The sequence below is a fragment of the Salvelinus namaycush genome, chromosome 21 (assembly GCF_016432855.1).
Source record: "Salvelinus namaycush isolate Seneca chromosome 21, SaNama_1.0, whole genome shotgun sequence".
NCBI classification, from domain to species: domain Eukaryota; kingdom Metazoa; phylum Chordata; class Actinopteri; order Salmoniformes; family Salmonidae; genus Salvelinus; species Salvelinus namaycush.
Window position 1 is genome coordinate 26,330,471 of NC_052327.1, and position 26,338 is coordinate 26,356,808.

At 42.5% G+C, this 26,338-nt stretch overlaps 1 protein-coding gene across 3 annotated transcripts in view; it reads right to left on the reverse strand.

The window, feature by feature from the left end:
• Positions 1-12,228: 12,228 nt before the first annotated feature.
• The window catches only part of LOC120066250 (ran-binding protein 10-like), a 31,159-nt gene continuing 17,049 nt past the window's right edge, over positions 12,229-26,338 (reverse strand). Inside the window, exons 4-15 of one of the 3 annotated variants that reach the window (XM_039017498.1) lie at positions 21,127-21,294; positions 20,913-20,935; positions 18,089-18,273; positions 17,881-17,993; positions 17,642-17,750; positions 16,680-16,828; positions 16,369-16,561; positions 16,098-16,237; positions 15,254-15,399; positions 14,691-14,802; positions 14,287-14,428; positions 12,229-12,768 (exon numbers count right to left, since the gene is read on the reverse strand). In XM_039017498.1, the coding sequence (XP_038873426.1) occupies positions 14,298-14,428; positions 14,691-14,802; positions 15,254-15,399; positions 16,098-16,237; positions 16,369-16,561; positions 16,680-16,828; positions 17,642-17,750; positions 17,881-17,993; positions 18,089-18,273; positions 20,913-20,935; positions 21,127-21,294 (1,469 nt within the window). In that variant the 3' untranslated portion in view covers positions 12,229-12,768; positions 14,287-14,297. Of the gene's footprint in view, positions 14,429-14,690; positions 14,803-15,253; positions 15,400-16,097; positions 16,238-16,368; positions 16,562-16,679; positions 16,829-17,641; positions 17,751-17,880; positions 17,994-18,088; positions 18,274-20,912; positions 20,936-21,126; positions 21,295-26,338 lie in introns of all 3 variants that reach the window. The other 2 variants (XM_039017497.1, XM_039017496.1) reach the window with 2 other exon arrangements.

Genomic DNA, 26,338 nt, shown 5'->3' on the forward strand with positions numbered 1-26,338 from the left:
TCGATCCCAGTCTGTGTCACAACCTGCCATGACCAGGAGTCCCATAGGGCGGTGCACAATTGGCCCAGCGTCGCCCGGGTTAGGGGAGGGTTTGGCCGGGGGGGCTGTACTTGGCTCATCGCGCTCTAGCGACTCCTTGTGGCAGGCCGGGTGCCTGCAGGCTGATTTCGATCGTCAGTTGAACGGTGTTTCCTGCAGCTGGCTTCCGGGTTAAGCGGGCGGGTGTTAAGGAGGTCATGTTTCGGAAGACGCATGACTCGACTTTCGCCTCTCCCAAGTGAGTTGCAGCGATGAGACAAGATCGTAATTGAAATTGGGAGAAAAAGGGGGTTAAAAAAAAAACTCCAAGCTTATGGTTGTTGGTTCTGACCCTCACTACTCCTGAACACAAGGGCCCCCTGACCCTCTGTTAGTACTGGACTGAAGGAAAACTCTGACGGCCCTCACAGTTAGCAATGCCCACGACCTCCAGGCTAGTTGATGGGCTGTGTCTGTTTCTGGCTGTGTCTTTATGTCTGGAGTGAATCACAGACAGCAGGAGCATCAGATGACCTACCACACCAGAAGGACAATATTGTGTTTTACATGGACATGATGTAGCTGTAGGTCAGCACTCAATCTGGAACCAACTGGAATATCACTGGAATAACACGAGTTTATTAACTCCCCATCTTAATGTTGACTTAGATTATTGAATTGACCAATAAGACACAACAAAACCAGCAGAGCATGAAGACCTCCTATGGCCTGGTCGTTATTGTTTTACTAGAGCTGCAGTTGTATGGGTCACTGGTACTGAGCTGCAGTTGTATGGGTCACTACATGAATTAACCTGAGAATGAAGATGTTCTCTTTGATAAGAGGGGAGGGGCAATTATCTATTGAAAGAGGTCATCATAAGATGCATTTTTAAAGCTTGTTCTCTTTATAAACCAAGAAACACAAGTACATAGTCCTTGGACATCCTTGTAGAAAATACAAGAGAATCACCTTCACAGATACAGTATGGTCTTTTAATCTACTTACAGAAATCTGCACTCATCTATAACAGAAAAGCTACCACGTACTGTACCGAATAATATTTTCATGTATGTAATTGTATATGTATAGATACAAATGAAAAATTATATAAACAAGGGATTTTTTTTGATTCACTGGGAGATTTTGTTGGAAAAGAACATTTTATAAATGTGTAAAATATGGAGAGTATTTTTCTTATTCTTGTATTTTTATTTGTATATGAGAATCCTGGAGAGGACATTTCTATTTCTTTGAGTACCGGGAACCAAACAGAGGAACAAAGTGTTTATATGAATCTGATGGGTCAGGGTGTACAATACTGTGAATGTCATATATGCTGTTTGTGAAATAACATATTATAATAAAATATTATTTAAAAAAAAATACAATACTCAGATGTTTTTTTGTGGTCGCATAGGCCTAATTCACTCTGAATCCTTTACCCTTGGCCTTGCCCCACCTCTCTCTCTCACTCACTCTTTCTCAATATGCTTTAAAGGCCCAGTGCAGTCAAAAACATGATTTTCCTGTGTTTTATATACACTTTCCATGACATGGACTGACCTGGTGAAAGCTATGATCCCTTATTGATGCCACCTGTTAAATACACTTTAATTCGTAGATGGAGAGGAGACAGGTTAAAGAAGGATTCTTAAGCCTTCATACAATTGACACCTGGATTGTATATGTGTGCCATTCAGAGGGTGAATGGGCATGACAAAAGATTTAAGTGCCTTTGAACAGTATATGGTAATAGGTGCCAGGTGCACCAGTTTGAGTGTGTCAAGAACTGCGTTGCTGGGGTTTTCACACTCAACAGTTTCCCATGTGTTACCCAGTTTCCCTTTGGGTGGTGGACCAGTTTCCCATGGCCCACCACCCAAAGGACATCCAGCCAACTTGACACAACTGTATTTGTATTTTGTATTAATATTTATTATGGATCTCCATTAGCTGCCAAGGCAGCAGCTACTCTTTCTGGGGTCCAGAAAAATTAAGAGAATTATACAAAGATTTCACAACACATTAACGACCCATGTACACTAGCACAAGATGGCATGTGGTGAAACACCGCTTCCCATTCATTTCAATGGAAGGAAAGCGGAGAGAGCGGGGGACCTTCGGGTGGTGGGAAGGTGGTGAAAAATAAACTTTTCCCAATTTTATGCAAATCACCAGCGGCGACCGCTGGGCGATGACCAATCATATCGAGTGTTTCCCATGACGAATTTGATGCTATGCGACCCAAGGCTGGAGACTTTCTTCAGCAAAGATGGCTGACAAAAATACTAGGATGGAAGCAAATGTAAGTGATTATAACGTCATAACGAATCATGAAAAAAATGAACAGTTGACAGGAATATGTTAATGTCGAGACAAAGGATTATACATATTTTTTATCATAAAGTTAATTTACGAAAATCGCGATTTAGCAAGCTAACTGACGAGCTAACATTAGCAAACTAAAGTTAGCTGGCTAGCTTTATGGGTGTTGTGACATGAGTATGAAATTGTAATGCTGGTTGTTTAATGTTTTAGGGACTCCTGAAACAACCAGCAAATCAGGCAGTCGTCTTGTGAAACAGTGGATGTAAAGAATCTAGCTAGCAAAAGCATTTACTGTAAATTGAATGTACAATTTTGTAAGCTTGCCTTGCTTATATTTTCCATGCAATGCAGATAGATGAAATAACGTAGCAAGCCAACTATTGCTTATTGTGCAGTGGAGGATAAAAATACCTGTATGCCAATGGATGTGTAGTTAGCTATGTAGCCGATCTGTGTATGGACCCTAAAACGTTTGTTATACATATTAGTTCAGAATTTAGCTATGAACCTCGGCAATCATAGCCAGTTGTATCAACTTCAAAACAGTCGTCTGAATGACAATGAAGCTTATTGGTTGAGTAGATTATAATATAACTTTGTGCCAAGGATGCAAGTCGTATATACATGTAGTTATTACCATGCATGTGATTCCCTACATTGTAGCATGTACATTTAATATATTCACTGATCATGTACTCTACCTAGGCAAATAACGGTGCAGTTCAGGTATGAATGTCTGAGATTATTTTTCAGTCATATCCAATACCAGGAGTATCAAATACCAGTCTTTGAATGATGCTGTGTCTGCATGTATGTATTACAATTATACACTTCAACAGTGTTTACCAATCTTGGTCCTCGGACATCAATGGTTACACATTGTAACTATGCAATAGACTAGAAACATGACTTAACTAGTGAAAGGCTGATTTGTAATTCATATATACAGAAATATAATTAAAAAAAACAGTACACTACACATCCTATGCATCATGTAAATACTCTAAAACCAGTTCATTTCGATATCTAATTTCCTTAATCTGCATTGATCTGATAAACACAGAATAGGTGTAGTATTTCATCAAATGAGAGACTTAATTTCAACCAGTAGAGAATGTGAAATGCTTTATTGGAAGTTCATTATCCAAGTGTTATAAATACATGCATTATAAATATTATGAATATATCTTTACTTCAATGCTCATCTGTTGTGCATTATAAAAACAGAGGAAGAAAGAGGTGGCGAGAGAGGTGTAAAAGAAAGGGAAAGAGGTAAGAACATAGGAGCAGGGAAGGCAGCATATGATTCATGAGTCACAGTGCTACCCTAATATTCTCTCAGTTCATCACAATTACATAATAGTGTCTCTAGTGGTGTCTCCTAACCAGCCTTGGGCTCCCAGTCGACCCGAAGGTTATCTTAAGAGTGGGTGAGGTGGCGATGACGGGACTGGGGGTTGGCGTCCTCTCTCACATCAAAACATACCTGCAGACGAGAGACCAATGGAGAGAAAGAATAAGCATGTTTAAGCCTTGTGTTTAAAAAAAATATTCTAACACTCAGTCATCATAATTATCAGGAGGTGAAATGCAAAACTGACCTTGGATCATTAACTCTGGGACTACTGCTTCTCTATCTGTATTTCAATGTAAAGCATCTCTTTAATAATACTTCCTGTTGACCTGACCAAGTGACCTCTCACCTATGGTCATGCTGTGCCCTCTGTGTAGCCAGTTCAGATGCGGAAGGGGTTCACCGACACAGCTGATATAACCTAAAGGATTTAGGGAGAAGGGGAGAGAGGGATGAAGTGAAGGAGAGAGACTGTTATTGAGAAAATAAGGTAGTTAAAGAGTGTTCAACATGAATCTGTGTGTCTGGCCTCATCTGGTGTCTACACTAAGTGGCTGCAGAGTACTTTATGCTGAAAAACATGAACGGACACACGAGGACAAACAATATAGTGTCACAAATGAATACATAAATACCACTTGAAGCTTGATGAGTTGACCATTTGAATCAGCTGTGCAGTGCTAAGGCAAAAACAAAAATGTGCACACCTTTGAGTCCCTAGGACCAGGACTGAGAACCACTGCTCTTCATTGGGACCTCTTCATCTGTAGACAGGCTTTCATAGCCTTCTTTATCCGAGGACAGAAAACCTCGCAAGAAACAAACTTCATTATACTCAAATTACACTGCACTGAATATTATGTTACTATTATCTATGTTACTAGTTATTATTATTATTATGTTACTAGTACCTACCCTATCCAGAGTAGCCTTTGAAAGTTGGAACTACTAATGTTGATGTTATCCTTTCACCCTCCTCCATGGCTGTTAGCTAGCTACCTACAAATGCATTTGGAGTTTGTTTTTTACAGTGATAAATACATCAAGATAGCTAGCTAATATTTAGTTAGGTAGCTGGTGATATTTCATTAACTTAGCTATCTATCTATACAGTATGTCAAGTTGGCTAGCTAGCTAAGTTACCTCATTTAGCAGCTCATTTGAGTTAGCCTGTACTGTAACATTAGCTAGTTAGCTAATTATACAGTTTTTTTTACATTTTCAAAATGTATTGACTTACTTGAATAGGTTCTCACAGCCATGTGGACAATTGGAAACAGGGCAGCAAAGTGTGTTTGTCAACAGAGCGTTTTAGAGCATATTACTATTGAACTATTTACCCATTTAATAACCAGACCTTCATACAAACTTGCTATGCTGAATTATTGATGCACAATTGAACAGGCTACTAAACTCAGCAAAAAAAGAAACGTCATCTCACTGTCAACTGCGTTTATTTTCAGCAAACTTAACATCTGTAAATATTTGTATGAACATAACAGACATAAACTGAACAAGTTCCACAGACATGTGACTAACAAATGGAATAATGTGTCCCTGAATAAAGGGGGGGGGGGGGGGGGGGGGTTAAAATCAAAAGTAAGTCGGTATCTGGTGTGGCCACCAGCTGCATTAAGTACTGCAGTGCACCTCCTCCTCATGGACTGCACCAGATTTGCCAGTTATTGCTGTGAGATGTTACCCCACTCTTCCACCAAGGCACCTGCAAGTTCCCTGACATTTCTGGGGGGAATGGCCCTAGCCCTCACCCTCCGATCCAACAAGTCCCAGACGTGCTCAATGGGATTGAGATCCGGGCTCTTCGCTGGCCATGTGCAGAACACTGACATTCCTGTCTTGCAGGAAATCACGCACAGAACAAGCAGTATGGCTGGTGGCATTGTCATGCTGGAGGGTCATGTCAGGATGAGCCTGCAGGAAGGGTACCACATGAGGGAGGAGGATGTCTTCCCTGTAAAGCACAGCGTTGAGATTGCCTGCAATGACAACAAGCTCAGTGACACACCGCCCCAGACCATGACGGACCCTTCTCCTCCAAATCGATCCCGCTCCAGAGTACAGGCCTCGGTGTAACGCTCATTCCTTCGACAATAAACGCGAATCCGACCATCACCCTTGGTGAGACAAAACCGCGACTCGTCAGTGAAGAGCACTTCTTGCCAGTCCTGTCTGGTCCAGCGACGATGGGTTTGTGCCCACAGGCGACGTTGTTGCCGGTGAGGTCTGTCTGGTGAGGACCTGCCTTACAACAGGCCTACAAGCCCTCAGTCCAGCCTCTCTCAGCCTATTGCGGACAGTCTGAGCACTGATTGTGTGCGTTCCTGGTGTAACTCAGGCAGTTGTTGTTGCCATCCTGTACCTGTCCCGCAGGTGTGATGTTCGGATGTACCGATCCTGTGCAGGTGTTGTTACACGTGGTCTGCCACTGCGAGGACGATCAGCTGTCCATCCTGTCTCCCTGTAGCGCTGTCTTAGGCATCTCACAGTACAGACATTGCAATTTATTGCCCTGGCCACATCTGCAGTCCTCATGCCTCCTTGCAGTATGCCTAAGGCACGTTTACGCAGATGAGCAGGGACCCTGTGCTTCATTCTTTTGGTGTTTTTCAGAGTTTATATATCTATATGCGCCTTGGCATAGATTGGCAAGTCTCTGGAACTCTATTGGAGGGAACCGCCACCATTCTTCCACAAGATATTCCATAATTTGGTGTTTTGTTGATGTTGGTGGAAAACACCGTCTCAGGCGCCACTCCAGAATCTCCCACAAGTGTTCAATTGGGATGAGATCTGGTGACACACACACACACACACACACACACGTATATTGAAAGCAGGTGCTTCTACACTTTGTATCCCTAATTTACTCAAGTGTTTCCATTATTTTGTCAGTTACCTGTATGTGCTTATAACAAATAAACAAATATCCAATACAGAATGTAATAATGTTCAGAACCTAATTCAACAAATACAAATTGAAAATGACTGACTGACTTATTCTCTCTCTGATTGTGTGTCCCGTCTCATAACATTCCAAAAGCTGCTGCCCACATTGAGCAAATGTGAGTCACACGACCCACACCAATAGCACAGGCACTACCACCACCAATACAAACCCCCAGCGACCCCTGTGGGTCATTAACTCTAATTGTGGAGGATATAACAGTGTCCCTCCCATAGACGTTTTCATTTCCTGTGACATTATTTGATTAATTTAGGATGATTATTTACTGCTGGTATAGCTGCAGTTAGTGCTCACAAGGGCAAGACGTGATTGCAAAACCAGATAATGTCAATGTCCTTCTTGCCCATCACTCTGGATGTTTATATTAAATCTCAGACACTAAAAATGTCCCAGACTCAACAATGAATGTTTGTATCGTTGTGTTAGAGTGTATTCAAGAATGAGAGAAGTATATGTGTCTTTTTCTATCAGTACTCCCCTACAGCTATTCACTTTTAGGCTACTTGAGTCATATTCTATTCAGTTATCTTTACTTTTACTCAAGTTTGATAATTGGGTACTTTTCCTACCAGTGGCACAGTATACACTTTATAAGCTACATTGTATAAACCACGACATGATTGGATTTCTTCATGGTTACAATCTCGTTCCAACTGTTCAGCAATGTTTACCGCACACGCTTCAACATCCTCGCCTTATCTGCCTTTATGTTTATGTGGTTACTTTCATCATTCAGTAATTCTCACTCACTGGCTGCAGCAGAAATCGATCATCCTCTCCCAAAACCAAGTAAATATGGCACCAAGAGAACATTGCAAATATCTCTAAGAACTGAGGATTTTCTAACATATTTCCATGTTTCAAATCACAGTATGACAAGAGTATATCAACAAAATAACCTATTATCTGATTAATCCACTGCAGTGGAGTGATGCTGTAAAGGCTGTGATGATCAACTGCAAGTTATGAAGATTAATTAAAAGAGCATGCAGACCTTTCCATTTTATGGAACTGAGTAATATTTTTGCTCTTTGTGGGTTCCTCTGCACCCATGGTTTTCAGAAGGTAGCCAGGTTAGTGCCTGAAACAAAAGCTTAATTGAAATAATTGATCTCCCATGCATTTGTGATATATGTATTGCAAGGGAAACGGCACAACATTCACTGACCATAAAAATGTTTTTGTTTTATTTAAGCAAGGTTTTGGCCTACAATGGCCTTCATCAGAATAATCACACAAAGTGAATGGCCCTCCATTTCAAAGGGAGGTCACTCGCTTTGTGAGTTATATTCGGAATTGTAAAAGTTAGCAAACACAAAAGCGGAGGTCGAGAGAGACGTTCTGGATCCATTCCTCAGACCCTTCAGTTCCTAGAAGTCTTATCCTAGAGAAGGACTATAGTGTGTTAGCCCATTGACAACCCCCCCTCCTCCTTTGTACTTCTTGTTCATTCATGAAAAAAAGCTCTCTAACTATTGTCTAAACCAGTTGTGTTAGTCCATTTTGCCTATGCTTTTGATGTTGTTTGGTTATCCCTAGTTTTGCCTAGCCCGGTTGTTCATTTCCCAATACCTAACATATTCAACATATAATTGATGTAAAACCATTACTGTATCTACTGCAGTTGAAATATACTTGCTCTGTCTTCCCAATTGTTTTACTGGTTCCATTTCTGCCCTTACGAACAAAAACTTGCAGTCAGAGTGCAGTATAACTGCAGTATGCTGCATCTAAAATACGTTTTATTTACTACAGTAAATTTTCAGTGTAACTGCAGTTATTCTGCAATTACTGCGTCCAAAATACCAGTCGACTACAGTTACTGCACTTTACTGCAGTTTCAAAACCCTAAATCTTTTTGGTGAGTGTATTTTACCACTAGGTGGAGACAGACCACAGTACCCCTCATCTTGAGGCTCAACCTGTATATTCTATCACACCCTCTCTCATTAGCACCACCAGATGAAAAGTTTGCATGGGGAAGACATTATTATATTTTATAGACAAGTGTGCTTCATCAATTCATAATTTCTCCACTTGCTCTTTAGTTTTGGGCTCCCGAATGGCGCAGCGGTCTAAGACACTGCATCTCAGTGCAAGAGGCGTCACCTGGTTCGAATCCAAGCTGCATCACATCCAGCTGTGATTGGGAGTCCCATAGGGCAGCACACAATTGCCCCAGTGCCATCCGGGTTTGGCCGTGGTAGGCCATCATTGTAAGTAATAATTTGTTCTTAAACTATGTCATGACATTGCCCTGTTTGGGTACAGTAAGCCCCTGCCCCCTACAACTAGGCTGCTGTGGTCAGTGAGGTCGTAAATTCCTAGGGAAGACCCTGCCTTATGGCCACACAGTATAGAGATAGAGTGAAGTTTCATAGAGAACAAAGGAATTTCTTCCACCTCACAGAACTTGAGGTCCGAACAACGTTTACGTTCCGGAGAAGGTATAAAAGATCGGTTAAGAATCCAGCTAGGAACTGGTCCATTTGTTACAACTTGGGGAAGCTCATGGGAGACAGTGCGGCCACATTACCATAACGCTGTTTATATAATAGACTCAGATATGAGGTTTACATCTAATTGTTGTATAAGATGAATGAGTGAGTATGATACTGTTTGTAAAATTGTGTAATGTGATTTTGGACTGTTTAATAAAGGAAACTCCAATTCCCTTTTGAGTTGAACTAAATCAGAGGACCGCCCATGAGCCCAGTTAGGGTCAGGCATCCTGGGACAGCCCCTTTTCTGCAATTCTGAATAAAACCCAACTTTGAGAAATTCTCAGTAGACCAGCTTACCTCGATAACGAGAGGGCCAAGGTTTGAGAGCAGACTGCTGAATCTTTTAACCATACCACGTGGTTAAACTCTTAGACTATCGATACCGACAGAATAAGAACAAGTCTTTGATATTAATTACTAGTCTGCAGTTAGGAATTCGGTATCATTGAACGCGAAGAACGACAACCGCCGAAACATCCATTCTACAACAACACGAATGAATGTCACTCTGAACTATCCACTCTAACCACAGAGGACAGAAACTTTCCAACAGAAACTAACTTTTCAACAGCGATCAAGACACACTGAGCGTAAATATATATATTGATTGCAATTGTTCCCGAATGAGTGAGCGTTCATGTGCAAAGGATTAGTATTTCAATTGTTATAATAATCAACTTTGTAGTGTCTCATCTCAGTTGACCCCCACTTCCCCTTTTGTCCACCAAGCCGCGATACCGGTTTAGTCCACTAGGGCACATTCTCCTATCATTTCTTGTAACCATATTTACTTTGTTTGTTTATGCATTTCTGTGAATTACTTAGTAATAAATAAATGATTTAAGACAATTGATGTATGGATGACTCATAGTGAAGACTGGGTTCGTACAGATAACCAACAATTTACGACGTTTGGAATGAGACTAACGTGAGGTAAAATAAATAATTAATTAATCAGTAGACTATTGATCAGATATGAAAATATCTGAAAGGTTATATTAGGAAATTATAACTTTGTAATCTGAATATTTTCCTTGGTGCCCCGACTTCCTAGTTACAGTTACATGATTAATCAGTTTAATCGCGTAATACTAATTACAGAGAATCTTTGATAAAAACGAAAAGTCTTCATTTAATGATGCCAAAGACACGACACCGACTTGCCTAGTTAAATACATTTTTAAAAAGTTGAATACTGATTTACATAGCTTTAATAGTGGTTGTCCAGTAGGGGGCTCTAGTGAGCCATTTACCACATGCTATACTCCTGCATATTCTGTTCCTCAACCATACAGGTGCAAGCCCCTTCCAATCACAGTTGGAACCAAAGTTCTCACATATATACAGTACCAGTCAAAAGTTGACACACCTACTCATTCAAGGGTTTTTATTTTTACTATTTTCTACATTGTAGAATAATAGTGAAGATATCAAAACTATGAAATAACACATTTGGGATCATGTATAATTGCTGCATCAGATGACCTTGCCTCCACAATCACCCGACCTCAACCCAATTAAGATGGTTTGGGATGAGTCGGACCGCAAAGTGAAGGAAAATCAGCCAACAAGTGCCCAGCATATATGGAACCTCCTTCAAGACGGCTGGAAAAGCATTCCAGGTGAAGCTGGTTGAGAGAATGCCAGAAGTGTGCAAAGCTGTCAAGGCAAAGGGTGGCTACTTGAAGAATCTAAAATATATGTTGATTTGTTTAACACTTTAGTTACATGATTCCATGTGTGTTATTTCAATGTAGAAAATAGTAAACTTTTGACTGGTACTGTAGATATAGACATATTTTAACTTTTCAGTCAACCTCAAATCACCATCATTCAAAAGCAGTACATCCACAAAAGAATGACAAGAGACCAAAACGATGCTTATGGATGTGTATTTTAATAAAAATAATTCTGTCAAAATTAAACAGAATACAATATTTCTTTCTAGTACATAGGTATGTTTTTTAATTTTTATTATCATTATAATGTCTCATATATATATATATATATATATATTGTTTTAAAGGTTCTAAAAGTTTCATGCCAAGTAGAGGGTAACTCACTTCACAATTGCTAAACTCAATATGAAATTTAAATAATAATAGAAGTAAATTGTGCACAGCTTGTTTGTTTTTAATTCCTAATTCCATTCCCTTCGCCTCTCCATTTGAAAAACATAACACATAAAAGGAGAACAGGGAGATTGTTTGCTACTGTAGGTGTGTCTATAAAAGTCCCAGGAGAAGCTCGACAGATTACGATCTTTCTACACACACACACACACACCTAAACATTAGTCATTCTATTTCATAATGAATGATCTTAAAATGGAAATATACATTTTGGGTGGCTATAGGAGTTTAAAAGCCATTTTCTGTTTTTGAAAGCCATCAAGAGATGCAGGCTTTGTTATAATGTCATAAGATATAATCAAAATCTATCTGCTGGCTGCTTCCAATATTGAAAGTCCATCACTGAATGTATTGTTCAGAATTACCGGTAAACTCAATAATGAAAACCCATGCGAATGGATAGCGCCACCTAAAGATTTAACTAATTGAGCAACATTAATTAAAACAACTAAAACCTCATCCAACATGGGTTACAGTGTGTATAGGTATGTGCTTGAAAGATGATGTGCCCCAGTATGTCAGTCTTTAACAGGTTCGGGATAAAGGGCTCCCGAGTGGCGCAGCAGTCGATTCCAGGCTGTATCACAACCGGCCGTGATTAGGACTCTCATAGGGCGGCGAATTGTCCCAGTGTCGTCCGGGTTAGGGTTTGGCCGGGATAGGCCGTCATTGTAAATAAGAATTTGTTCTTAACTGACTTGCCTAGTTAAATAAAAGGTAAAATAAATAAAGTATTTTGCTTCCGACTGCAATACAATATTTATTTTTAAATGTTTTATTTAACTAGGCAAGTCAGTTAAGAACAAATTCTTATTTACAATGACGGCCTACCGGGGCAGAACGACAGATTTTACCTTGTCAGCTCGGGGATTCAATCCAGCAACCTGGCCCAACGATCTAACCACTAGGCTACCTGCCGCCCCGGCCGTGATTGGAACTCCTGTAGGGCGGCGCACAATTGGTCCAGCGTCGTCTGGGTTAGGGTTTGGCCGGGGTAGGCCGTATAGAGGACCCTCACATTAAGTTAAGGTATTTGTTCTTGTTTTTGTATATATTTTAGCAGGTATAAGCCCATGATGCAGATAGGAGATGTTGTCCAAATGTAAAGATTGTGTAAAAAAAAAAAATCAAAATGGCCTTTGTGAACATCTACCAACATCTACCAAACACTAACACAGAAGCTGATGTTTTCTACTCCCACCACCCCTTTGCTTCACAAACATGCTTTGCAGGATTGTCAAAAAAGTTAATGAAACATACTGCAATATGTCTTACAGGTACAGGGGATATCAATCTCATGGTGGCCAGCAGCAAATCTGAAGCACAAACGTAATATAATCCGCTAAACTACATTCAACACAGTGGAGCGCCTCCTGCTGGCTGGGTGAAATACTGCGTTAATACATCAATGATCGACAACTGTCCCATGTGCCAAGAGAATATCTGTTAAAAATAGGAGAATACATACTGTAATGAAAGAAAGAGAGAAAAAAAATAACATATTCAACTGTGACTATAATAAACAAACAAAAACAAACAAACAAAGTTATGGTCACATGTTTGTAAAAGTGACCGAGTCTATGTTTAGAGTTTATGTATTAACGCAACAGCTTCACATTAGTTGTGAGAAAAATAGAACCGCAAGAAAGCGGAAAAATAAGCATGTTCGCGATGATATGATAATGGCCTGGCTGTCAAAGCACTGGTATGAAAAGACTGAATGACTGTGTGAATTAAGTGTGGCCAATGGCAAGTACCATTGGTTATTAGAACAGGGGAGGTCAAATTAAAAGCCTTGTATTTGGCAATCAGTTTAACTTTTTTATTGAATATATCATTAAATTGTGTGTATAGATATATATATAGATATGAAGTCTGACGTTGAATATATATATATATATATATATATATATTCAACGTCAGACTTCATATCTTCAATATAATTAGCAAGTCAAAAACCAGAGTGATTTCCAAATTCCCCACAGTACTGTATGTCTGTGTATTTTTACTGTAGGTTACAAATCAAACTAGTGGAGACACTTGATTGGAAATATCCTACACTTATATTGAAACTCACAAATGAATCAGTGTCATCATTGTGTGATCTGAGGTGAATGCTGCTGTGTGGGGCTCTGAGGTGACCAGTAGGTTAGAAGCCAATTCAGACCTTTAACTTTAAATTAAATGAGCTTCTGGAGTTAAGTCATACTAACTAGTAAGAATTTGAACCAAAAAATGCAGGTCCTAAATTGGCGCCACTGTACAGCTGGGTAAACCTACCTCTGTCTACAATATCCCATACTGAGATGACAAATGTGCTGTGAATACCTGAGTTCTGAATGAAAGAAACCAGAGTATCTTGCTTGGTAACAACAAAGCATGCCAATGTGAATTTCTTTGATATGATGAACATCTTTAAAATACTGTTTAGGGAATTGAAATCCACTCAAAAACAAAAACGGAATTAGATTTTTTTCCTTCCAAGATGAGCACAACAAACTGACTAAATAAAACCTAGAAAATGACTAGATAAACAGAATAATAATGAATTCTTTAAATAGAGTCACACATTTTGTATTTGATAATACTAAATTAAAAATAAGCTTTCTTGTCATGTTCTACTCATTCCCCTGTCCATCTGCTTCTGCCAAATGGCAAGCGACACACCAATTCAAACACATGCTTTCCTCAGTCATCTGGCAACCCATTGGAAAGACCTCTTCTTAGCAGTCCTGAACATTGCCTTAGGAATGAAATAAACATTTTTGGAACTGCTGTATTGTAATCTATCCAACACTATTACTGTACTCCAAACAGTAACCCTACAATCCAACTTGACGCTAACAGCACGGGCCATGTGTAGTCAAAAACATTCCTAAAAAGTTCCTTATAGGTAAAACAGTGCATTGATGTGGTGCTATAAGGGGAGGGGAGTATGCGTGGGTGTCCGTGCAGACTCACCTGGACTGGGGCTAGTGCAAAAAGTTGTCTACTCTGGCGAAGGAACAGGAGCCTGAGCGGACCCTGGCCATGAGCTGGACACACTCTGTGGCCTGACCCAGAGCAAGCATCAGAGGGGGCTGCTTAGGCAAGTTCTGAGACTCTGAGGGGCAAAAGACAACATCAGGGTGTGTACATGAGCTAATAAAGCATGTGTGACTCAAACATGTACATGGGAAAATGTGCAGTGTGTATTCATTAGAAGAGAGTTAACATACACACTACCAAGCTTATCACTTTTGTGGTGCTGGGAGTTACTGCACCAAACAAATATTGTAGAAAAAGAAAAATAGCTTATGTGAGTGAAAGTTATTTTTATCGGAGTACTCATGACATTATGTACTGTATGTGAAACTTAGCCTTACCCAAGATGGCGCTGTTAAGAGCAGAGCAGATATTCTCTCTCTGCATTGGGTCTAGCTGTTGCCCCACTGGGCAGTTCCAGGGATCCGAATATGCTAATAAACTGAACGCATCCTGTGATAAAAGAGAAAGGGATAGGGAGATAGCGTGAAAGAAAACAGCAGGACCAGTAAAAGCCCATTAAGGACTATGTATAAGACAGACCATTATACTGCTTCCAAATCAGAGGGAACATCACACACTTTCAGTGGATCTACCTTAATTGTTAGAGAACAATACTAGGGACAGACTTTCCAATGGTCATATACAAGTAGTAGTGTGTAAACTGCAGTATAACCATAAACCAAACCTTCCCCATTCGGTGGTTGACAATTATACAATTCGTAAGTCACAGGCTGTGTTTACACAGGCAGTCCAATTCTGATATTTTTTTCACTTCATCAGATCAGCTCTGAAAAAGATCTGATGTGAAAATATCTGATGTGATTGGTCAAAAGACCAATCAGTGGGGGAAATAAACGCAGCCATTGTCCCACAGTGTGCCCCCCACCCCCTCCTCCTGTACCTGCAGCATCTTCTTGTGTGTGACGTTCTTGCCGTATTCACGGCACAGCTGCTCGTTGAGGCCCTGCAGTTCACGCCCAAACTGGATCATCCTCTCTGTGGCTGCTTGGTTCCCTCCACACAGCTGTCTGGAGGCACAGCTATCCTCTACCAGGACACACACAGCCACAAGGGTCAAAGCGCAGCCACGGACAGAGTGCATTTGACACTTCACATAATAACATACTCACTGTGGTCACTAAAGATCCCATGGCACTTATCGTAAGAATAGGGGTGTTAACCCCAGTGTCCTGGCTAAATTCCCAATCTGGTCCTCATACCATCACAGCCACCTAATCATCCCCAGTTTACAATTGGCTCATTGATCTGACCTCCTCTCCCCTGTAACTATTCCCGAGGTCGTTGCTGTAAATGAAAAGGTGTTCTCAGTCAACTTTCCTGGTAAAATATGGGTACAAAAAAAAAAAGATATATGGACAAACATACACTTTCATTCAGTAATTTTCATAATGTCAGTGAGACACCTTGTAATTTTTTTTATAAATGCTGCTGTCTATTTCATTTAGCAACCATGACGACACAAACATCTGCCTGACCGGATTATGTTTCAGCTCAATTTAGAAACACACATCCCCAGATATCCAGCCAGCCAGAAAGGAAAAACGGAGAAAAGCAGACACACAGTGACAGTCAGAGAGAGGGAGAGAAAGAATGACAAAGAGAGATAGACAAAAGTGACAAAAGAAAACATTGTGGTAGTGACATTGACACTTGGGACAAGGTGTGTGCGCCTGACAATCAAAACAGTAAGCGCGTGTGTGCGCGCACGTGTCAAGCGTCTGTACCTGCCACTCCGTTGCCCAGGCTGATGTCCTGAGCCTGCAGGATTTCCTGGTGCTTGTAGGTGCCATTCATGATCCGAGCAGAGGGGTTCTCTGCCACCCCGTTAGTGTAGTGCTCAGCCTCAATCTCCATCTCACTGTCACTGCAGAGGAGACAAACACAGGGACAGGTTCCGTCATAATATCGCAGATGGTCTGCTTTTCTCCCACACCAGTTAACAACGCAACCACGCTAAAAAACTATAAACACATAGACCCTTGCCTTGCCACACACCTGGTCTCCTCCTGGTTGCTGGTGCCACTGTGAGGCTGGGACTTGGTGGAGTCAGTGGAGTTGGACTCAGAGTAATTGACAGAGGAAGGGGAGGAAGAAGAGGAGGAGGAGGCAGAGCTGACGCCTGGATACTTGTGGCTCTTGTTCTTGTTGGGAGGGGTGACCCCGTTACTGCATGTGGGGCTGTCTGCTCCTGGAGATGACAGAGAGCCAGGGTGAAACAGACACATACAATACTCTCGCGTATCTCATTTGTGTTTATAACACACTGGGCAGATGGATAGGTAAGTGTGAAGGTGTGTTTCCCTTACCTGCACTGTGCAGATTGGGGTTGGTGGCTCCATGTCGGGGGCTCAGGCTGGGGGAGCCAGGGTAGCTGTCCTGGGACTTGGGGGAGCGGACACTAAAGCATCGTACCTCACTGTCTGTACCGTTCACCATCTCCACAAACTGCCGACACCTGGGAGATACGGGCAACCATGAATCTGTCAGACATCTAGTCTACAATCTGCTACAATGTCTGACATGCTTTGTCCTGAAATACATTGTACCATCTGATATTAAACCTTTCATTCTGCTTAAGTGTCAGATATCACTTGCTTGAACAAAAACAGTCTGAATGAAAACTATATACTGCAAAACTTCAGTTGCTTTCAGAAGTCGGCAAAGGTGAGGCTGTGTAAGATCATGTCTTTGTACCCATAAATGTGTAAATGTAACAGGAACAAGTCAGACTGGTTACGGAGTATGAGTATCTGGCTTTATGGATAGATGTCACTATGACCGGATGAATGTCAAACAGATCAGCGCCTGTTCTGTTCTGCTCATTCGTCTTCCATGACAAAATGGAGCAACAAGCATGACCAATCAAATCAGGAGTTCCCTCGGCGGCAACAACTGTGACCTTGTGCTTACCCTGCCCCCTCCCCTCTTGGTGTAACTGCTACAACAAGCTCCTCTCTTCCTCTATAAGAGAGCCATAAAAATGGCCACCTAGTTGTGGGTCTGCATCTCCAAATGTCTCTCAGCAGACCACAGTATTTATTAATGTCATCTAATGTCTTTGTGCCATAAACAAACAGCTGGGCAGCAGGCCAGAGCTTTACTGACAAAATGCTCCTGTGGTTGTGTTGTATGTGCGTGAGCCTGCAAAGACACTACAAGACCAGCAGAGAGTGCACTTATTTAAGCCTTACAATTCCAATACTTCTTAAATGTAACCTTTAGATTAACACTCCCATAAGAGTCCCATAGTTGGTTCAAGGCTGCTCACTTCAACATGAAGAGTAGATTGGGGTTGTGTTCTAGAAGTCCAGGGTACAGCTGCTGTGTGGCTTCGATGGCCTCTCCAACACGCCCTGCCAATACCAGCTTCTGTATTCCTGTGAGTAGAAAGAAGAATATTATCATTCAAAGCTGATTGAATGGATGACTGTGAGCAAATGTATGACTCTGACTGGTCCTCAGTGTTTCTGTGGTACTGTCAGTGTGTAGTCTTTGTGTGGTTCTCACTCTGCCGGTTCTTTATGGAGGTCTGATCCTCCTGGATCAAGGTCTCTGTTGCCCTGGCGAAGGCTGTGGCCGTAGCACAGTACCCATGATGCACCAGGTAGGTGGATACCATACTGGAAGAATCAAAGACATGGTTTAGCCTTACAGGAGTAGAGAAAGACACAGGTCTGTTAGGGTGAAAAGTGTAATGTCGATAAGGATCCCTTACTTCTGCAGCACTGCCTGCCACTCCCCCAGTCTCTCGCCGATGGGGAAGCGGGCGATCATGCCATGGATCTTAGCCCTCCATTCACTCATATAGTCCTCAATGTCAAACACAAAGGGCTGCTGGCCAAAGTTAGCATCCACAATCTCTCCAGGAGTCTGCAGGCCCACTGTGGGGTACAGGTTTGGCTGTGGGTAGAGGGTAAGGTGTGAACACAGGTATATACAATATTAGCTTTGCACACCTTGGCAAGCGCACAATTCCCAATCTGGCCATAATAGGAAGAACTTGCTTTCATTTTGACAATTTGATCAAATCAAACTTTATTTGATCAAATACAACAGGTGTAGACCTTACCGTGAAATGCTTACTTACAAGCCCTTAACCAACAATGTAGTTCATGAAAAAGTGAAGTATTTACCAAATAAACTGAAGTAAAAAATAACAAAATAACAAAGATGAGGCAATATACAGGGTACCGAGTCAATGTGCAGGGGTACAGGTTAGTCGAGGTCATTTGTCCATGTAGGTAGGTGGAGCGGACGGGCTGGGAGGGGGCGGGGGTATCAATGTAAATAGTCCGGGTGGCAATTTGATTAATTGCTCTGCAGTCTTATGGCTTTGGGGTAGAAGCTGTTAAGGAGCCTTTTGGTCCTAGACTTGGCGCTCCGGTACCGCTTGCCATGCGGTTGCAGAGATAACAGTCTATGATTTGGGTGACTGGAGTCTGACAATTTTTGGGGCTTTCCTCTGACACCGCCTAGTATATAGGTCCTGGATGGCAGGAAGCTTAGCCCCAGTGATGTACTGGGCCGTACGCACTACCCTCTGTAGCGCCTTCCGGTCAGATGCCGAGCAGTTGCCATACCAGGCAGTGATGCAACCGGTCAGGATGCTCTCGATGGTGCAGCTGTACAATTATTTGAGTATCTGGGGACCCATGACAAATCTTTTCAGTCTGCTGAGGGGGAAAAGGTGTTGTTGTGCCCGCGTCACAACTCTTGGTGTGTTTGGACCATGATAGTTCGTTGGTGATGTGGACACCAAGGAACTTAACTCTTGACCCGCTCCACTACAGCCCCATCAATGTTAATGGGGACTTGTAGGGCCCGCCTTTTCCTGTTGTCCACGATTAGCTCTTTGGTCTTGCTCACATTGAGGGAGAGGTTGTTGTCCTGGCACCACACTGCCTGGTCTGTGACCTCCTCCCTATATGCTGTCTCAACTATCACTGTTGTGTTGTCAGCAAACTTAATGATGGTGTTGGAGTCGTGTTTGGCCACGCAGTCGTGGGTGAAAAGGGAGTACATGAGGGGACTGAGCATGCACCCCTGAGGGGCCCCCCATGTTGAGGATCAGCGTGGCAGACGTGTTGTTGCCTACTCTTACCACCTTGGGGGCATCCTGTCAGGAAGTCCAGAATCCAGTTGCAGAGGGAGGTGTTTAGTCCCAGGGTCCTTAGCTTAGTGATCAGCTTTGTGGGCACTATGGTGTTGAACGCTGAGCTGTAGTCAATGAACAGCATTCTCACATAGGTGTTCATTTTGTCCAGGTGGGAAAGGACAGTGTGGAGTGCGATTGAGATTGCATCATCTGTGGATCTGTTGGGGCTGGAGGTTTACTCACTCGCCTACGAATTCTTAGAAGGCAGCCCGACCTCCACCCCCTTTTACTCCGTCTTTTCTTCACGCAAATGACGGGGATTTGGGCCCGCTCCTTAGAAAGCAGTATATCCTTCGCGTCGGACTCGTTACAGAAAAAATCTTTGTCCAGTTCGAGGTGAGTAATCGCTGTTCTGATGTCCAGATGTTCTTGTCAGTCATAAGAGACGGTAGCAGCAACATTATGTACAAAATAAGTACAAAAATAAGTTAAACAATGTGGAGGAAAAAAAAAATAGCACAGTTGGTTCGGAGCCCGTAAAACGGCAGCCATCCCCTCCGATGCCATTGGCATGGCAACCGTGAATAATATAGGACATTCATATCATCATCATCATTAATGGAAGGAGCAAAGCTACCGCTACTGAATTACCCTAATTTAAAGATGACAGTCATGCTATTCAAAATAATATTCAAGGCTACTACACACACTATTAAAATGGCACCAGTAAAGAATGTTGGATGAGGAAGTCAAGGAAACAGTATAGAGTACTATACATGGGTTTTCAACCGGGGGTCCTTGCAGGGGTTCCGCAACAATATAAAAATAGTGTTATGAATATCGCTAGCAACAATCAAATCAAATGTATTTATAAAGCCTTCATTACATCAGCTGATATCTTAAAGTGCTGTACAGAAACCCAGCCTAAAACCAACAATAGAATAAACACGTTTTGAATGACATATCTACAGTTGAAAATAGGAGAGTATCTTATTTCTAATTATATGAACTTTGTTTCTCAATTCCTAATATTGAGCAAATTACACTCACTGGAGTATCTGACATAGGCTTTGAGAAAGCACCGGTGAACAGGCTGTTGCTGGCTGCTGGTAAGCTTTCTTGACTTGGACATACATTTTGCTAACACATGACTAACCTTTATTTAACCAGTTAAACAGCTGCTCATAGCAAAAATAATTTTGGAGTTCCCTTTCTAGCCAACAGGCTGAGTTTACACCTCTTATAATTATAATGTGGAGAGGTTGGACGTGAAAAAAATAGTTTGCTAACGTATGATGGGGTCCCTGGGTTGCCAGTTTGACTGGGAGGGGGTCCCTGGGCAAAATAGGTTTAAGACCCCTGCTATACAATATACCACACATGTAAAACAACAGAAGTCCTTGACATTGAATAAAATATGTCCACATTTCAGTATAATACTCACAGGGAGGTCTGTAAAAGCTACACCTGAAGAACAAACAGAGAGAAACAAATGTTAATGGAGTGGAAGATATTAAAAATGTTATAATTTGCAATCAAGTAAACAGAATGGTATACATCGCCTGGGAACATATCAAAATGTGTGAAGCATAGTGCATTTTCATATAACAGTTAACTTGAATGTTTATTCCCCTGCACTGTTGGTGTGCAGTTCTCACCTAGACTGATGCCATTCTTGGTGTAGAAACAGGTGTTGTTAATTAGGTTCACACAGCAGCCAATCACATCTCCAGTGGTGAAGGTTGGGCCATATGGTTGGCCAGTCCCTGAAGAGCAGAAGGAGTGTCCGTCGTCACCGTGGTAACCATACGAGTGCTTGTCCCAACCTGGGATAGAAGACAAAGGCAGAAGTGATGAAAGGAAATCTAGACCTATGGTACATGAATATTACACATTAACAACATGGTGGAAACAAATCGAGAAACTCAACACTTCCATAAGCTTACAACTACAGGTAACCATTCTCATCTCACATCTAGCTAGATTGATATGCATCAGTTAATGGTTAGGGCAGTGCCACTCATACAGAGAGGGGAAGGAGTGAGATGGGTGAGCCAGCAGTGTGATGATCAATCATATCCCCATAAAAGACAGTGACACGGGAGGAGTTGAGCCTGACAAATTGTCTCTTTCATTTGGATATCCCCACTTGTGTCCTGTGTAGCATGTGCAATACTCTGGGTGGCCAGCGAGAGGCATCAGTCTGAATAGGAGCACTGACTGATGAGTCATACTCAAAACAGAGCAGTACATGTGTGTGCATGGTATCAATAGGGACGGGGAAGGAGAGTAGACTGCATGGGCAGAGGGAGCTCTGTATGGAGAGATCTTCAGTGCATGTGTTTGTGTGAGGGGTTGTACTGTGTCGGCTTGTGTGTGTCTGCAGAATGTATATTGTCGGCTCAATCAGTGTCTGTCACCAACCAAAAAGAGAAAGTGGCGCAGAGAAAGTAGGTCGTGTGTGAACTGTGAGGTATTAGATTAATCTGCGGAGCAGCGCCAACAGGGATATTACTCCTAAAGCTGGGCTCAGTGTTCCCTACATGCTAATGAAATGGGCAGGGCTCCACTATGGGATCAGACACAGAGGTCAACAAGGAATTTACTACTATTACAGCCAGGACCTAAACAACCACCTACACAAATGTACAAAAGTCTGTTGGCATAGATTGTACTAGAAGCCCTGTAACAAAATAAATATTCATAAACAATGTTCATACAACTAAACTCCCCAACACAACAGCGCACCCCATTTCCACCATATTCCAACCATTGTGTAACACAGATACATTTGAAGCAATCAGGGTGTGAATGAAGAGCAGTTGTAGTCAGCAAGAGCATGTAGAATTGGCTGGATGAGTCCAAAGCATTCCAAAGGCCTCAGGCGCCATGGAGAACCCAATAGGCAGGTGACACAGCCTGAGGAAGGGGTCATACAATTGGTCAGCGCAGCATGGAGGAATGATCTAATTGGCAGGGAATCGCATCAGTGCACAAGAGGAAACATAGCTCCCATGGGCCTAAGTCAGAAATATACCCACCCTCCTGTCCTGTGTCACAGCAGCCACTGTAACAATCAGTGATCTCTTCATGTGTGTGAGACAGTGTGTGTGCGTGCATGGGTGCGTGCATGGGTGTGGGGGGAGAGGGCAAGAGAGTACTTGGAGTAAAGCAAGAATGTATTCTCTACATGCACTTTATTCTCATCCCCCATTGCCTGTTAAGTTTCACCTTTGTATCTTTTATTTTCAGTTTTGTACACCAGCTTCAAACAGCAGAAAATACTATATTTTCAGTTATGGAAAATATATTTCACAGCGGTTTAGATGGTACAATGATTCTCAACACCAGTGGTCCCGTACCCCTTCAAACATTCAACCTCCAGCTGAGTACCACCTCTAGCACCAGGGTCAGCTGACTCAAATGTTGTTTTTTTGCCATCATTTTAAGCCTGCCACACACGCACTATACGATACACTCATTCTTATGTTTAATAAATGTAAGTTGTCGTCACAACCCGGCTCGTGGGAAATGACAAAGAGCTCTTATAGGACCAGGGCACAAATAATAATCAATACATTTTGCCATCTTACATATAAAACTTGATTTGTTAATCATAAATTGTGAATAACTCACCACAGGATAATGAAAAGGGTGTGCTTGAAATGATGCACATAACTCTGCAATGTCGGGTTGTATTGGAGAGAGTCTCGGCCTTAAATCATTTTCCACACACAGTCTGTGCCTGTATTTAGTGTTCATGCTAGTGAGGGCCGAGAATCCACTCTCACATAGGTGCGTGGTTGCAAAGGGCATCAGTGTCTTAACAGCGCGATTTTCCAAGGGAGGATACTCTGAGCGCAGCCCAATACAGAAATCTGGCAGTGGATTCTGATTAAAGTCAATTTTCACAGAACTGCTTGTTGCAATTTCAATGAGGCTCTCTCTTGTTCAGATATCAGTAAGTGGACTGGAGGCAGGGCATGAAAGGGATAACGAATCCAGTTGTTTGTGTCGTCCATTTCGGAAAGTACCTGCCTAATTGCACACCCAGCTCACTAAGGTGCTTCGCTATATCACATGACATTGTCCGTAAGCTTGAGTTCAATTGCACACAAAAAAAATCATACAATGATGGAAAGACCTGTGTGTTGTCCTTGTTAAACGCAGACAGAGAAGAGCCCCAACTTCTTAATCATAGCCTGAATTCTGTCCCGCACATTGAATATAGTTGCGGAGAGTCCCTGTAATCCTAGATTCAGATCATTCAGGTGAGAAAAAACATCACCCAGACTGGCCAGTCGTGTGAGAAACTCGTCATCATGCAAGCGAAAATGATGGTCAGTAAAGAAAACTTTAAGCTCGTCTCTCAATTTAAAAAAACATGTCAATACTTAGCCCCTTGATAACCAGCCCATTTCTGTATGTTGTAAAAGCATTACATGGTCACTACCCAGATCATTGCATAATGCAGAAAATACACGAGAGTTCAGGGGCCTTGCTTTAACAAAGTTAATCATTTTCACTGTAGTGTCTAAAACGTCTTTCAAGCTGTTATGCATTCCCTTGGCAGCAAGAGCCTCTCAGTGGATGCTGCAGTGTACCCAAGTGGCATCGGGAGAAAGTATTTGAAAGCGTGTTAACAATCCACTGTTTCCCTGTCATGGCTTTTGCGCCATGAGTACAGATACCAACACATCTTGACCAACAAAGGCCATTTGATGTCACAAAGCTGTCCAGTACTTTAAAAATATCCTCTCCTGTTGTCCTGGTTACCAGAAGAGGATGCATTCCAAAAATGACCCCCCCCCCCATAAACGTAACAGCCATATACCAGGAGCTGAGCCAGGCCCGCCACGTCTGTTGACTCATCCCGCTGTAACGCATATAATTCACTGGCTTGTATGCGAAACATCTCCTGCCGTGTCACTGATACGTTGTGAAACAGTGTTGTTTGATGAAGGCATTGCCTGTGTAGTTTTTTGGGCCTTTTCCCCCAGCATTGTCCCAGCCATATCCGCAGCAGCAGGAAGAATGAAGTCCTCCACAATAGTATGGGGCTTGCCTGTCCTAGCCACTTGGTAGCTCACCATATAAGACGCTTATAGCCCCTTCATATTAATGGTATCTGTTGCTTTTATAAATCAAAACGTATTTGTCACATGCGCCGATTACAACAGGTGTAGATCTTACAGTGAAAAGCTTACTTACAAGCCCTTAACCAACAATTCAGTTTTAATAAAATACATTAAAAAAATGTAATAAAAATAAAAGTAAGAGATAAGAATAACAAATAATAAAAGAGCAGCAGTAAATAACAATAGCGGGGCTATATACAGGGGGCACCGGTGTCGAGGTAATAGGTACATGTAGGTAGAGTTATTAAAAAGTGACTATGCATAGATGACAACAGAGAGTAGCAGCAGCGCTCCAGACTGGGGGGGGGGGGGGGGGGCAATGCAAATAGTCTGGGTTTCCAATTGATTAGATGTTCAGGAGTCTTATGGTTTGGGGGCAGACGCTGTTTGGAAGCCTCTTGGACCTAGACTAGGCGCGCCGGTACTGCTTGCCGTGCGGTAGCAGAGAGAACAGTCTATGACTAGGGTGGCTGGGGTCTTTGATAATTTTAGGGCCTTCCTCCGACACCGCCTAGTATAGAGGTCCTGGATGGCAGGAAGCTTGGCCCCGGTGATGTCCTGGGCCGTATGCACTACCCTCTGTAATGCTTTGCGGTCGGAGGCCGAGCAGTTGCCATACCAGGCAGTGATGCAACCAGTCAGGATGCTCTCGATGGTGCACTTGTATAACCTTTTTGAGGATGTGAGGACCCATGCCAAATCTTTTCAGTCTCCTGAGGGGGAATAGGTTTTGTCATGTCACGACTGTCTTGGTGTTCTTGGATCATGTTAGTTTGTTGGTGATGTGGACGCCAAGGAACTTGAAGCTCTCAATCTGCTCTACTACAGCCCCGTCGATGAGAATGAGAGCGTGCTCGGTCCTCCTTTTACTGTAGTCCACAATCTCCTTTGTCTTTATCACATTGAGGGAGAGGTTGTTGTCCAGGCACCACATGGTCAGGTCTCTGACCTCCTCTGTCTCATTGTTGTCGGTGATCAGGTCTACCACTGTTGTGTCATCAGCAAACTTAATGATGGTGTTGGAGTCATGCTTGGCCATGCAGTCATGAGTGAATAGGGAGTACAGGAGGGGACTGAGCAAGCACCCGAGGGGCCCCCCACGTTGAGGATCAGCGTGGCGGATGTGTTGTTACCTACCACCTGGGGGCGGCCCATCAGGAAGTCCAGGATCCGGTTGCATTTTTCAAAGCATTTTAAGGCTACAGACATGAGTGCTACGCGTCATTAGCCATTTAGGCAGGTTACCTTAGTGTTCTTGGGCATAGGGACAATGGTGGTCTGCTTAAAACATGTTGGTTTTACAGACTCGGACAGGGAGAGGTTGAAAATGTCAGTGAAGACACCTGCCAGTTGGTCAGCGCATGCTCAGAGTACACATCCTGGTAATCCGTCTGGCCCTGCGGCCTTGTGAATGTTGACTTGTTTGAAGGTCTTACTCCCATCGGCTGCAGAGAGCGTGATCACACAGTCGTCCGGAACAGCTGATGCTCTCATGAATGTTTCCAGTGTTACTTGCCTCGAAGTGGGCGTAGAAGTTATTTAGCTCGTCTGGTAGGCTTGTGTCACTGGGCAGCTCTCGGTTGTGCTTCCCTTTGTAGTCTGTAATAGTTTGCAAGCTCTGCCACATCCGACGAGCGTCGGAGCCGGTATAGTACAATTCGTATTGACGCTTTGCCTGTTTGATGGTACGTCAGAGGACATAGCGGGATTTCTTATAAGCTTTCGGGTTAGA